We start from the raw sequence: 15,724 nt of genomic DNA, 5'->3' as shown, positions 1-15,724 counted from the left end.
AATGAATTAGTATTGAAAGGTTTCTATGGCTCTATCATTGCTGATAGCTACCTTAAATTGTATTCTTATATGTGGGCATAGAAACAGCATGTTAATGCTGCAACTATTTTCATGTTTGTGCTAGCTGTGTGTTTAAGCTCCACCGAGTATGTATGGACCAAAAATGTGTTTTTTGTCTCTTTTCTTCGATGAGAGCGCAACAATTATTTTTATTTATTTATTTTTAATGTATGAAATGGTGAGAAGAAAGGAAACAGAATTATGAGAAAATGACATAATAGAACTAAGAGGAGATGTTACGTACGTTTTGGGTGGGGCCTTGATATGATTTCATAGTTAAAAAAAGAAACAAGGGGATTGGGATATGACCCATGCCCTGCTTTGCTAATCAATAAACGGCATTCAATTAAAAAGCTCAACTCGATCCGCGGACCAGCTCGTATAACTCGCGGTTCATATAGGTTAGGTTTCAGAAAATTTAGGTTCTTCCAAATACAGATTTTTTTTTTTACATGATCTCATTAAACTGTAAGATCGATAAATAAGTTGGTCTGAGGGTTAATGAGTAATTAAACATGCTAATAGTGCATGCCTATTAAACCTTATGTACAAATTAATTAACTTATCATATGCCTATTAAAATTTATTGTAAAAATCATAAGTTTTTTTGGATCCTTTAAATTATTTTTAATAGAAGGATTAGTTTCAAAATATCAATTGAGCTGCTTCCATGTAAGGTTATTTGATAAGCCAGGGACTATGCCAAAGGATACAGGGGACAACAATGAAAGACCCAAAAGGAGGACTAATCCACCCAAGCAGGTGTGAAGGAGCTACAAACCTGTTAGAAGTGGGAACAGCTGGCAGAAATGGCTAGCACCTAGTAGGAGAATATGCTTGTCAGAATAATTCTGCTGTTATATGAGTAGTGGAATTGTGCATTTCTGTTATCCCTTGTTGGCCCTTTGTCTCTAGGTTGTAACCGTAAGCAGGCTATATATATTGAGCCTTTGCTGTGTATGAAAGGATACGAGAAAATTATCAAACACTTCCCTTCTTAATCTAGTTTCTGGAGGTTTCCCTTAGGCCTCGAATTCTAAGGGCGTGTTCTGGTTCTTAACATTTATTTCTTGTATTTTTTTTCATTTAGTGGTTTAATATATATTTGATAGATTAAAGAGGTGAGAGCATTAAGTAATAATGAGTCAAAATGGATAAACGAGGATCCGTAATTTGACAGATCCGTTTAATTTGCAGGGAACCGGATCCGTTGAATAGCGATATGTCGAAGGGTGTGTAGCCAGGCCTACATTGAATTGGTGTCGGGGGAGAAATTAATGTGGTGCTGGTGCCTGTGACACTGTATGTGGGTTATCTTATCTGCCATTCAGTATTAATTGGAAGGGAAGGGCAATTGCAATTGCAAACTTAACACACATCACACAAAAAGTAGTTTTTCTTTTGTCTTTGTCTCCTTGTTTGTATCCAACCAAAAGCTACTTTTTGACATAAACCATGATGCTTTTCCATTCTCGTTTACGGTCCCTTTCTCTCGTTGTATATCTCGAGGCTATGCACATAGATTTTTATTGTTGTACGTGTCATCTCATCATCCCTTTTGGAAATTTAAAAGAGTCAAAACACTATTATAAACAGAAGAGCAACAATGGGTATGGAGAAAGAATAGTCAAAGAGGATGTGGAAAAAAGTGCCTTTGCATGCCTTCTTTCCTTTCTTTTTGTCTCTCTAACTCAGAATTTCTTGGCACACGGAGAACACGCTTTGATAGTTGTCTTATGGAAGCTTTAGAAGAGGGACCGGAGAAGATAATAGGACTAGGATTAGAAAGGTATGATGTGGAAGAATAGGGAGAGAATCATTTGGTTATCATTGTCTTTTCTGGTAATGGTAACCATATCGTGTGTGTGTAGATTTTTAAATCAAGGCAAATGCACTAGTTTTTTTTACTGGAGCAAATACTCTAGTTAAGAAACTAAATGGGTAAAAAAAATTATTGAAATGTAAAAAAATCACTCTCCTATAATTTTTAAATACATTCTCATAAAATTTTAATAATTTTTTTCTAATCCATGTCCTTATGGCACTTAATTATTAATAAGACTCTTGAATTAAATGTGTTGCGTGGTATGGGACTCATTTTTTTCTTAATATAATTAGAAAATTTTTATTTTGATCCATGAGATAGTAGAGTTTCAAGTTAAAAAATAATGTGCATATTGGAAATTGACTTTTAATCAATAAAGTTTAGGTTGTTTAAATGTAAAGTGAAATATTATATTTTATTATATATAAAATTTATTTGAATGGATACATTGGAAGTTATTTTTGTTTTAACTTTCAACAAAATTTATTTATTATATTTGGTGACAATCTTCACTTTAAATAGAAAGGAGAATTAGTGGAGAAGACACTAATGAAGAGAGAGTGTATGAGAAAAAAAAATTATGAAACAAAGTTACTTTATTGAGAGAAAAATATTTTTATGTGAAAGTGTTATCATTTTTGAAATACTTTTGAGATGATTACATAAACGTGGATAAAAGGTGTTGAATTACGTTAATTATTGTATTTATAATTATTATTTTTCTTATGATGCAATTTTTGTTATATTCTCATGATCTTTTGTGGGTATAGATAATTTTATTTCATATAGAAAAAATCATACACTTTATTGTGATTAGTTGTAGCTCTTATTTATAATAAGATACCAGTTTATCTATCATTTTTTTCATGACAGAAAGAATGTAGAGACGACTAGTTGTGCCCTTATTTATTGCTCTTTGAATTACAAACTGGCAAATTAAAGAGATATGTTTTAAAAATTGTATCAATGGATCTACCATCAATGTTGAACAGTATAGCTCCATTCACAAAGTACTCAACAGATGGGTTTTCTTCGAATTGAACTTGTGGATCCAAAGTTATGTTTATACAAAACACTTAGTTTCTTTCCCAAATTAATTGTAAAATAATAATGACTAAGGATGTGTTTGGAACATAAATATAAACAGGGGTTCATACTTTCCAAAGCATGAAGTTGACAAGCAAAAATATGTTTCAGCTTAAATTTGATATTACTATTTAAACTAGAACAATCTCGATCATATCAGTTTATTTATGTACTTGATGATAAATTTAAATTTAATGTTTATACAAAATTAAACATACATTTAAAATGACCATTTTTTTGAGTTATTATAGTGCAAAAGGATTTATAATTTCACCTAATCACAAACTTTTATGTATCATAACTTAATTAGTTTTTACAATAATTGTTATAAAAGCTAAAAATACGATTTTTTTTTATTGATGAGTAGGGTAAAAGTTTTAATCTTTTTTACAAAATTTGTCTTGAATTAGTTATAGACATTTAAAATGACCATTAATTGGATATCAAATATGATTTTTCTGAAATTTTAGTTATAGACATTTTCTTACCCCCTCTAATCTGGTCAGTGCATTTTAACTTTTAAATAGTAAATAATGAAATTATAACCATTGATTAAAAAATTTATGGAGTTATATTATGTTATATTATCATAATCTAAATCGTTTTAATCAACATTTGTAACTGAATGTTATTCTTTAATCAAAACTATAAGGGAGTCAAAATGTACACTTTGATGTGCTTTAAAAAAAGCAAGCCTGAAATTAATTTTGCTAATAAAACAGAATATAAAAATTGATAAAACGTTTTTATGCATAAGCTTCTTTTTTTTTTTGCTAATAAAACAGAATATAAAAATTGATAAAACGTTTTTATGCATAGTATATTTTTTATTATTATTTCTTAATCAAGAGGTATCCAAAGTTTCTTATCTGATATCTAATTAATCATCCTCTCAGCGAATGTCAATGTTATTGTTACTTTTTCTTTACCCTGTGAGACAAAAAAAAAAAAAGAAGCTTTTTTTAAGGTGTAAAAAAAGTTTATTAAAACTTGTTGGAGAAAAAAAAATCATAATTATATACATAATTTTTTAAAGTATAGAATACACAAGAAGCTCACATGTAATTTCTTGAGGCTATTTTGGGCAGCAAACACCTATCCCAAGCCTTACTGCAAAAACTTCACAGAACTCCCTAGTCCCTACAGGATATGTAGATTCCTTTTGCAACTAGTGTTGAATTTTTGCCAATATATATTATTAGTAAATATATGCGAGGAAGAGATAGGTACAAAATTTGCAATGAAGATGATGGAGATGATTCATTTCCAAATATATATATATATATATACAACACCTAAACCAAGTGAAATCCATACTTTGTCCGAACCTTTGACCTTATATCTCTTTCCTTCTTTAAAGGAAATTGTTCCTTATTTGACAGGACCAGGTGCATGCATGTGTTACGTTCTAGAGTATTGGTGTTTTACGTGGGCCGGGATGCCACTGCAGTGGTGAAAGCCTCGTATATGGTTTCCCATGAGTGGTGTTCATCATCCATTACGCGCCTTCGATCAACGAAGATTGGCCTCATTGGTGCTGTAACCATTTCAACTTTGAATGTCAACATTGCTACGATCTCTGACATGGCAGGCCTCAAATCCGCGTGTGGCTGAAGGCATAACAAGGCCACGTGGAATGCTTGCATGACATCCTTTTCTTCTATGCCTTGCTCTTGCAGCTTTGGATCTACAATTTCCATCAACATTGACTTCTCATAAAGTTTCCATGCCTGCAATCAAGATTCTTTTATACAAGCATTTTAAAGCATCTGAGGGAAAATATGCTATAAATAAATAAGTTGAGAAGTTACATATTCAGGGAGGTACTGTTTTTCTGATGCTAAAGTAAGATCTGTGTTTTTCCTACAACTGATGATTTCAAGCACAAGAACTCCAAAACTATATATGTCTGCCTTTTCAGACAATTCTCCTCTAATGGCATACTCAGGAGCTGTATAACCTCTGACCAAATAAGACAAGAAAGATCATTAATATAAAATCTTGACTAAAGATAATATTTATCTTGAATTCATTGATCTCAAATAAAATCATTAGCTAAGTGTCCATGATAAAAATCTTAGAGTCTAGATGTTAATTTATACAAGAGTCAAGATTCAAAAATGATAGTTTTAATATGCGGCTAAAGGTGATTGTGTTGATCATATTGATTGAGGTGTCTCCAACCATTAAAACTCAACAAAATTCAAAGTTTTAAAAATCTTGGTAGTTGGCAGCACTAAAATTAATCATGATGAGTACAATGAGATATTTTGACTATTTATGAGTGAAGAACATATATGATTGGCTATATATATAACTATAGAGGATATTTATATTTAACCAGGGATCGATGCTTTTGAGGAGCATCATTTGAATAAATTAAGGACTTACAATGTTCCTGCGAACTGAGTGCTAAGGTAAGCTTGGTCTTCAGGGAAGAACCTAGCTAGCCCAAAGTCTCCAATCCTAGGCTGAAACTTCTCATCAAGAAGAATGTTGCTTGCTTTGATGTCTCGGTGAACAATTCTTAAATGTGAATCCTCGTGGAGGTATTGTAATCCCCGTGCTACACCAAGAATAATTTGGAATCTAGTGCTCCAATTCAGAAATTGATCACTCTTTCCTGATCATCACAGAAACATCCAAATTAGGAATTATTTTCTTAAAACTATTTTCAGTTCTTTGAATTACTCATGACACATTGGACATGGTATACAGTATACACAAGATCTACAACTTCAAGGAAAGTACTTATTTTTACATATGATAAACACCATGCTGACAAGAGTGACAGTTTATATAAAATAAAGCAGGATACCATATATTATGAGGTCTAAACTTCTGTTCTTCATGTATTCGTACACAAGTATCCTTTGAGGGCCATCTGTGCAACATCCAATAAGGCGAACCAGATTTTTGTGTTGAATGCTTGTGATCATTCTCACTTCTGCCAGAAATTCTTTTTCACCTTGTTGAGACTTGTCAAGAGACAATGTCTTGACGGCAATAAGCCTTCCATCTGCCAACTTTCCCTGTCAAAACAATTTGAATTTCAGTACGGTAACCACAATAGGAGAACATACATTTATGTCAGGCTCAACTACCAAACATAAGTTCTTTAACACCCCATTAATGTGAATTTCAACAAATTGTCCACTGCCTTCTTAATATAGTTAGGAGAATATTAACAAGTGCTTTTAGTGCTCTTCTTAATGAATCAAAACTGAAAAGCTTTTATGGAAAAAGTGTTACTAACACACACGACCATGATTTCCAGTACAAGTCCACCTGATTTCTGTTAAAATTTTTCTATTTATTATTCCTTAATCAAGCCCTTAGGGCATTCTTTAAAAGGACTCATATCTAACATAGGTGCACCATGATTAAGAGATCAGGTTCTCAAAATCAACAAACAAAATTGCCTATTAAAGCAAGTGACATTAGATTTAGTACCTATACCTGATAGACAGGCCCAAATCCACCACTTCCAAGTAGATTTCGAGGATGGAAATTCTTAGTGGCTCTCCTCAATGTCCGGAAGTCAAAGTAGCTAATTGTCCGAAGGTTCCCACTAATGAACTCCATTGGTCCTGTACACATAATGGAACTTCAATAAATATAAAGGCCTTCAATGGTACACTGTATACATAAATATATTTCAAGTCAAATATTTTTATGCTTTCTTTCAACTACCTGGCTGTTTTATATTTGGTACTATCATCTTCATCACCTCTGACGGTTCAATATATTTCCCTTTTGGTAAGTGCCAAGCACAAATAACAGAAGTAGGATAATTATAAGTACAACTAACAACAAAATTAACCAAATGTGCTGCAGGCATATTATAGATAATTGAGGTAGTAAATATTTTGCTTTGTATGCTATGGTTTTATTTATGATGCTATCCTCAAATTACCATGCTGCTGACTTGTTAGAACTGTGTTCTCCATCACCTTTGCTGGCCGTTTAATACGCCTCCAAAATATAAACACAAGAATCAGCAATATGACGAGCACTACAATCCCTCCAAGGAAGAAAAACACTCCAGGGTCATGGTGTGAAGGAATAGGAGGTTTCTCTGCAATCAGTGGGTCACAAGACTTCATCATATTTTGTTAGAACTTTTAACTTGAGAACATGAAAAATCTGAAAAAACTCAGAGAACCCTTTTATACATCCTATTTCAAATGCCTTGATTTTCACAATAATCAAATGTATTATTTGGAATACATTTTCTCAAGCATGTATTGTGAGACGTACTGAACCACGTTATCCTGATCAATCTTCATTATTTATTTTCTTTTGTAAATTGAAAAAATATGACTACATGTTGTGTGGGGATTAGTCGAGACTACAAGGTCCTAGATTGTATAATAATTTCTCGTGAGACATGGATTGTAATTGGACAGTGGTTAGCATGCTATAATGAGTAATGATAAAAAAAAAATCAAAATGCAAATAATTCATTAATTTGCAATGTTTATGTTAATGAAACAGCTAATTATCCGAGGCAGGTGAGAACTAACAACTTAGTACAATTACAAGTCGAGAGAATGAAATGAAATGAGACCTGGGAGTATTCTTCGAGGCATCTTGGGGACAGAAGCATGCATTCTGGTTGAACGGTGTTGGTCAATATTGTCATGGGCAAATATGAAAGGGTTAAGTTCAACAACTGGCAACAGCAACCATTCTCCGATGGTTTTTTCTATCTGGTTTTGTATTTACTAATTCTTGGTTGTTGTTATTGTTGCCAATTTTTATGTTGGAAAACAAAAAAGAAAGTTGGAGAAACATTCTATTCTAGAGGTGTCCCGTAGAATTGATGGAAACAATGTAATAGTAATATGGTCGGACATTTCAATTGGGGAGCATATACAGATGCGGTCGAATGCAAAAATTCAAATATCAAACTTGTCTATTGTGTGATTATAAAGTTATAAATAAATAAATAAGAATGAGAGAGATGCTCTCTTATTTTCTCCATCACAATGACAAGTTGTAGTAGCGCTTGCTCATTTTAAGTATTTAACACACTTCTCAGTTCACTTTGAAACATTCTCAATTCTTTTTTCATTTTATTATTTTTTCACTCAATTCTTTGTTCACTTCTAATGCCGCCTTGCCTTGCCACTTGTCACTTTCTGCGTCCCTGGTTTCTCCCCAGTTACCACCGCTGGACCCATTGGCCCCACCTTTTCTTTATTGGGGTTGCTATTCTCACCTCCAAAATTGCTATTCTTACTCCAGCATTTCTAAAATAACCTGTCTACCCTCCTCACTCTCGCAACCCTTTCCCTTCCTCTGTCGCGTTCACTCACGTTTTCTTCACAATTTGGCGTGTATTTTTTACTTGATATCAACGGAATCATATTTATGAGGGAAGCATATTTTTGGAAATTGCAAAAACCGTCCCACGTGTGTGCTGAGAATATCATAAGACGAAGTGAGAATAACAACTCCCAGTTTATTCGAATGAATTTGAAGTGAAGGAAACATCGGCCCAAAGCCCGTTATGCTCATTGCTCAATGTCTTCTAGCCGGCTATTGTATCGTACAATCTCACTTGCATCTTGCACCTCACATTATATTTCAAAATGTAAATTTGTATTTTAAAATGAGATTTCCGAAATGCAATGGGAAATACAGGATGTAATAGTGGAAGTGCAGGAAATAAATGCCCTTCTAGCCTAGTTCACAATGATAAAAAAAAAAAAAAACAAACTATACTAGCAGACTAAAATAGGGAGAGAAAATTGTAGTGTTTGATTTAGTTCCCCCTCTTTTCCTCTCTTTAAAAGTAAGTTTTTTCCAGTTAATTTTAAAACACTCTATTTATTTAGAGTTTTGTTCTTTAAAAAAATTATTTTTAAGAAATAAAAAAGTCAAATTTGAAAACTATAAGTCCATGAAGCTCAATTTCAAAGTTGTCAAAGTTTAAGAGTATTTAGCAGCGAAAAGAATGAAAAGAAAAAAAAATAGATGGAAAAAAATAAGTTCTTAAGTTTAAAATGTATTAATTTAAACGTTTAAGAATAGCTTATCGGATCATCAAGTTCGTTTGAGTTGAAAAACAATTGAGAACCAAACTAACTATAATTAATTCGGTTTGAGTTTAAAATAAAAAATAATAATTAATTGAAACAATTTAAATCAATTTTATTAGTTGAATTTGAATTATCAAATTTATCGGGTCAATTTAATTTTATGAACATCTAGTTTATTATAATTCAGAAGATAAAAAAACCTAGAAGATTATAAAGAGAGAGCATTTCCTTTAAAAGCATTAGTTTCACGATAAATCACTAATCCCACGTACTCTCAACAATTATAAATTTATATTCCTCTTTTTTATATAAAAAAAATCGTAGTATAGCCTAAGTGAATTATATATACATAGACGACACACACTAAAATAAACACCAACCTAGGCAAGAAAAAGAACATTTAGCAATTATATGTGTTAACAAATAAAGAACAGCACCACTTTGGTTGTGGAAGATGATTGGATTCGGATGTGTGGAAGTATAGATTGCTTTAAGTTCTGTCCATGCACATCATTGAAGACAGAATGTTGGCAATATGTATGCCTAACTCCTGGAAGTATATATGCATGTTTTGACACGAGCAATAATTGGGTCTTGTTAAGCTTGTGTGAACCACATAAACTGCAGTTTAGAAGTGACCCATCACCAAACAGCATTTTAATTAAGAGTAAGCACATCCAGTTCAAATTAAACTGTGTATATATAAATAACAGAGAAAAAAAACTACTACTCCATCCATCTTATTATAATTATCATCCTAAATTATTTTACATAGATAAAGAAAACTAATTAATGGATGAAAAAGAAAAATAGTTTTACAAAAGAATTGAATGCTTATATATTAATAGTGTAAAATAATTTTAAAATTAACAAAATTATCATTTTAAATTTTTAGCTTATATCATTAATGATACAAGAAATATAAGTAAAAAACATTAATATTTCATTCAAAAAGTAAAATGAGATAAAAAAAATTAAAAAAGCACAACGATTATGAGGAAATAGTAGTTTATTAATGAATCCGCATAGTTGTGTGAACTTTTTTTTTTAAGTTTTGTTCCTTATTAAAGTTTGATTTTGATAATTCCCATGATTTTAATTACTAAAGCATCATCAATGCTTTGAAACTTTCAATAACTAAAGCCTCTTTTACTTTTTGTTAATGATTTTTTTAATTTAAAATTTACTCAAAAGTAATGTGAGATGACACAATTATCATATCGATAATAAAAGTAAATATTAAAACAATGATATTCGCTCATATAGTCATATGCATGCCATATTAGGAATTCTCATCCATCATATCTATCGAAATATAGAATTCAATTGTTTGGTATGCTATTATATATGATTGTTTGGGTTTTCTTTCTTATCCTATATTGGTAAAAAGAAATTTTTTTACACATATCATTTCATGCCCACCAATGATCATGTCTCATCCTATATTGGTAAAAAGAAAAAAAAATTCTACGTTTTTTCTTTCCTTTTTGACAAAGCAGATTAACATGAAAAAGCTATTGATGGAATAGCCGACCCCAACTATCAAGAGGATCTCAAATTAATAATTAAACTTTAAACTTACATAACTAAAAGTGAAGTTATTAGCTTATTTTCCATTAACTGGCAGTATTCAATTTTCAATTATTTGCCATGTTTTTGTTGCCTGGGGTTTCTTTGAGATTCAATTCAGCAAAACTACGAGTCTTCTAAATGGAAGCCAGCAATATTATTGATAGCAACCAATGACGATGTCACTCAATCCATGATGTTTTTGTCTAGAAAGTCAAGTGCCACAGCCAGAGTTATCTTCTATAAGCTTAATTTTGATGGAATAGACTACCCAACTTGATCATAAGTAGAAAACTCCAAACTCAAACGTTAAATTCTTTTACACATATCATTGCTAAATCTAATATCCCAGTAAGACGAATTAACAGACAAAATTGACTGGCTCTGCACATTGAATTGATCTTGACATGTTCACAATTATTAATTAATCGATTGGTGATTATTTATTAGAAACATAGTTACCAGAGATAATGACATGAGAGAACGGCAACGATATGTGACCATTTCCTCTCAAAAAAGGTCAAAAGTAATCAAGAAGGCAAATGGTGAAGAGTAAATAAAAGAAATTAATTACGCGTTCTGCAGCTTGAGTAAATAAACCACCTTTGGCTAAGAATGAAGAATGTGGTGCAAGTTGCAGCAAACAATAAACAATAGTACAATACTACATTGGAACCACTTTTTCTTGTGGTCCTGGGCCCTCCATAGTCCGTACCATTGATTTCCCAATACCTAATATTGCCCATTTTTTTCCTGTAGATATTCGATGCATTTCAAATGACCCGCCAATTTTTTTATTCGCATTTCAAACGCGATTTAAATTCTTTGTTAAGATATTTTGATTTTAGAAAACTGATTAAATTTGTTTGGATGAACGTGATGTTATGTGAAATCTGTTAAATAATATGTATTTTTTGTTATTTCACTTATCTGTAAGGATAAATTAGCCTTATTACCTGTTGGTTTTATTTTTTCTTTTTGTCTCTCTTCTGCATTTTGATTTGTTTTTTGTTGAACAGAACTCAACCTCTTCATCTTCCTTTTCTTCTTTCTCTCTCTTTGTTTATATTTTCATTGTGAACATGATATCAAAGCAAGTTCGATTCAAGTCACAGTTTTCCCATATTCAATTATTAGCCACTTATAGACTATAGTGCAGTTCACGCAATCACACTACATGAGACAATAGTTTTTTGTTTTGCAAATGCAGATTCATTCACTAATAGATCAGGCTTGTTTTTGGACAAAAGATTCAGATCTCAAAAAACTTTATTCTTCGTTTTGTACAGTTGAATCATCGAGACACAGTCTAAAGAAAGAGAAATGTTGTATCTGGTTTTTAAAGATTCATTGTTTTAAGTTCCCTACTTATTTTCAGATACAAAGGTGTTGCTATGCTATTGCAAATTACAAATAAAATGTTGCAAGACAGAGGTTTAGGCAAAAATTGATTTTGATATCATCTTAATTAGAATTTAATAGCGTTTATACTTTATAATATCAGAAGAAGAAAAAGTGTAACGAGATTTAAAGTGTACCCTTTAAAATGTTTAAAAATATAAAATGTATTGTTTAACTAAAATCAACAGTATTTCACACACAAAAAACTAAATCAGCAGTATTAAAGAATCAACTAAAGATAAAATTATAGAAAAATGGATAGTTAAGAAAAATAATATAAAATAAGACCTATCTTTAAGGGAAAAAATTCACTTTAAACTTTGTTTATTAATTAATTAAAAAAAGTGTTGCTGTTTCAAATATTATATCAAAAAATTTAAGGCCTTATTCATTTGAAGACACAATTAGGCCAGGATAGGCCCTACCAATATCTTATTTATTAGTGCAGATTTATAGTTGAAGAAATTTATTTTGATATATTATGAGTGTAAAAAAAATTTACATTTTCGACTTTAAAGATAATTTTTAAAGTAATTATAGAATTAACAATCTTATTATATGTAATAATCCAAGATTAAATAGCAGTTTTTTACTATCAATACATTCTAAAAATATTCTTTAGTTAAAAATTGAAAATGTCATATTAGGTTTAAAATAACTAATATCAACCAAATAGATCAAACTTACATATTAATTGTAAAAAACAAGCCTACTAAACATAAAGACTAATTTTATAAAAAAAAAAACATAAAGACTAATCTGACTTTACTTATTTAAACTCCAACTTCTAATTAAACTCGAAGAAGTACGTTTCTTTCAAAACGTTATTTAATAGTATTAAAATACACACAAATATGGGAACATTTTGAAATGATACTCCTCAATTGGCATGGTTAAAAATGAGAAAACAGAGGCTTGATTAAGTCACAGTTTCAAAACACGAGTCCAGAAGAAGGAAATGGTCTTTGGCTAAGAAAGGGTATGCGATATTCCACTTCTCATAAATGGCAACGAATATATACATACTACGTTCATAACCAGCTTTGCACGAAAGCAATATTTGACCCGCGAAAGACCCATTTTTGGCAGAAAGCTGATATAATATATGATTAAACAAGAAGTAGCAACTCATTTCTCTACCTAGCTTCTCCAGCTAGCCCCTTAAATATATTAACTCCAAAGTCCAAAATACTGTTATAAATATCCTCCCACTCAACACCTGCTTCCATTAACACTTTTCCATTCAAAAAATAACCCTTCGCCCTGCGTAACTTAATTTGAAACTTCCACCTATGTACACCACTTATTCTTAAACTTGATTACATAATACAAATAACAACCTTTCAAAACCCATTGTTTTTCTTTGCTACGACTATGCTATGAAAGCCTAGCTAGTGACCTAACTGCTCCATTCTCAATTTCACTTGATTTTTTTGACAGTAACCAGAAAATTATCTCTCAAACTCAAAAGTTAAGCATATATAATATACCTTATGCCTTGTGTATAGCCCAGAAGCTTGTGTATCTCAAATCATGTACTATGTTCCAATTTTAAGATGAAGTTATTAATTAGTCTCACCAAATCGAAACAAATTTGATGTTACATAAAAAGGTGTTAAATAAGGCACATCTTCTTCCAACTGGCAGAAGAGGAACTATTAAAAGCATATATTTAATAGTATTACCACCAAGTAATTAGTCTATTCGTGGAACTATTAGCTATAGGAAGACTACCGCCATAACCTAGACTGCTGCCATTTGATATGAGGTTTGAAAGCCGATGTTTTCAAGTGCGATATGAATACATTTATAATTAATAGTAATAAAAACTTTGGGTTGAGAACCCCAAATAATTCGAGAACATTTGGATATATCATCCCTCCTTAGCTGGCAAGGTCCCCACACTCCACCAAAGACAAGTCAACTCACATATCTATCTCTCTTGCACTCTACAACACGTTTGTAATTTTTCCCAACCACTTCCAAAACCCAATGACCCTTCAGGGCCTTCACATTCATAATTGCCTCCTCTTAAAGCAATTCCTATATATAGTTTCTTTCACAACTTTGCATGCACTCCAATCCCTCACCAAAATACTTCTCTTGGCATTTTGTGTCCCTTCTCTCTTTCTCTTGCTGGATATTTTCCAACCAAACGTAGGCACCACTTCTAGGAATGGCAAGTAAGATATTTCTTGCCCTTCTGATCACAACCTTTGTGGTTGAAGCCTCTGCTGGTAACTTCAACCAAGACTTTGAGATAACATGGGGTGCTGGACGTGCCAAAATCCTCAAAAGTGGGGAACTTCTCAGCTGGCCTTGTCCCTAGACAAAACCTCTGGCTCTGGATTTCGTTCTAGGAATGAATACTTGTTTGGAAAATTTGACATGCAAATAAAGCTTGTGCCTGGTAACTCTGCAGGCACAGTCACGGCTTATTATGTAAGTGTCCTACCTTGCACGTGGTTCTTTATCAATCAATTTAATTAGTTTTGCCATATCAAATGTTTTGACCCATGAAAAAATGAATAAATAATAATAATAATATTAACTATATATTTGGTTGTAAATGATGCAGCTATCTTCTCTTGGGGATACTCATGATGAAATAGATTTTGAATTTCTGGGTAACTTGAGTGGTGATCCTTATATTCTTCATTCAAACGTATTCACACAAGGGAAAGGTAACAGGGAACAGCAGTTCTATCTGGTGGTTTGACCCCACCAAGAACTTCCACACATATTCCATTCTTTGGAATCCTCAGAGCATCATGTAAATGTATGCCCACCTCTTTTCTCTCTTTATGCCCTGCTTCATTAATTGAATTCAGTATCTATATATACTTTATATTCATAAGTTTAATTTCACAACCAATAAAAAATAATCATTAATATAATTTTTAAGATTATTATTATAAAAGTGAAAAAGCTTAACAAATATTCATAATTTGTGATTGGAAGACCCCACAAAAAACTCTTTGATGTATCAATAAATAGATTATTTATTCTATATTTATTCATTAATATTTAATTAAGAAGTTAAAAAACAGTAACTAAAAGATATCTATATTAACTTTATGATTAACCTTTTTTCTTTTTTATTCTTATGTTAGATTCTCTGTGGATGGGACACCCATAAGGGAGTTCAAGGATCTTGAATCAAAAGGGGTTTCTTTTCCCAAAAACCAAGCCATGAGGATATTTTCAAGTCTTTGGAACCTTGATGATTGGGCCACAAGGGGAGGCCTAGTGAAGACTGATTGGAGCCAAGCCCCATTCACAGCCTCTTACAGAAACTTCAATGCTCAAGCTGTGTTTGGACTTCTTCTTCAGGCTCATCTTGCTCCTCCAACAATAATCCATCATCAAACCAAGCATGGTTGAAACAATCACTGGATGCAACAGGGCAAGCTAGGATTCAGTGGGTGCAAAAGAACTACATGATTTACAACTACTGCACTGATACTAAGCGGTTCCCACAGGGGCTTCATCCTGAGTGCACAATCGCATAAAAACAAAAACCATTTTCAGATTATAAACCTCTCACACCTCATGAGTTCAATTTTTTTTCCTGTCTAGTGTAAATTAATAAAAACACTAAGGGTCCTCGGTTAATACTTTATAATATGCATTCTATTGTTTGTGAAATAGTGTGCAAATGAGATTCGTTGTAATTTTGGTTATTAATAAATGTTTGGAGGGTTATAAATTAAAAAATAAAGGTTAGTTTTCTTCA

The 15,724-nt window shown here is 31.9% G+C and overlaps 1 protein-coding gene, 1 long non-coding RNA gene and 1 pseudogene across 3 annotated transcripts; 2 read left to right on the top strand and 1 right to left on the bottom strand.

Annotated features, from left to right (window-relative positions):
• Positions 1-322: 322 nt before the first annotated feature.
• LOC114393205 lies at positions 323-1,996 on the top strand. Its single transcript, XR_003662487.1, has 3 exons — positions 323-461; positions 738-1,181; positions 1,258-1,996. It is a non-coding gene; the product is annotated as an uncharacterized LOC114393205 (long non-coding RNA).
• A 2,054-nt stretch (positions 1,997-4,050) lies between these two features.
• Positions 4,051-7,790, bottom strand: LOC114391900 (cold-responsive protein kinase 1-like). Of its 2 annotated transcripts, XM_028352903.1 has the most exons (8): positions 7,542-7,790; positions 6,888-7,049; positions 6,665-6,724; positions 6,431-6,561; positions 5,790-6,003; positions 5,363-5,594; positions 4,783-4,933; positions 4,051-4,701 (listed from the first exon to the last, which is right to left on the bottom strand). In XM_028352903.1, the coding sequence occupies exons 1-8, from the start codon at positions 7,582-7,584 to the stop codon at positions 4,396-4,398; spliced, it is 1,299 nt and encodes a 432-aa protein (XP_028208704.1). In that variant the 5' UTR covers positions 7,585-7,790; the 3' UTR covers positions 4,051-4,395. The 2 variants fall into 2 exon arrangements, with proteins under 2 accessions (XP_028208704.1, XP_028208705.1); XM_028352904.1 differs by lacking the exon at positions 6,665-6,724.
• Positions 7,791-14,052: 6,262 nt separating this feature from the next.
• LOC114392760 lies at positions 14,053-15,724 on the top strand (annotated as a pseudogene).

The sequence above is a fragment of the Glycine soja genome, chromosome 17, assembly GCF_004193775.1.
Source record: "Glycine soja cultivar W05 chromosome 17, ASM419377v2, whole genome shotgun sequence".
NCBI classification, from domain to species: Eukaryota; Viridiplantae; Streptophyta; class Magnoliopsida; order Fabales; family Fabaceae; genus Glycine; species Glycine soja.
The sequence above is the reverse complement of the archived record's forward strand: the minus strand, read 5'-3'. Positions and strand labels throughout refer to the sequence as shown.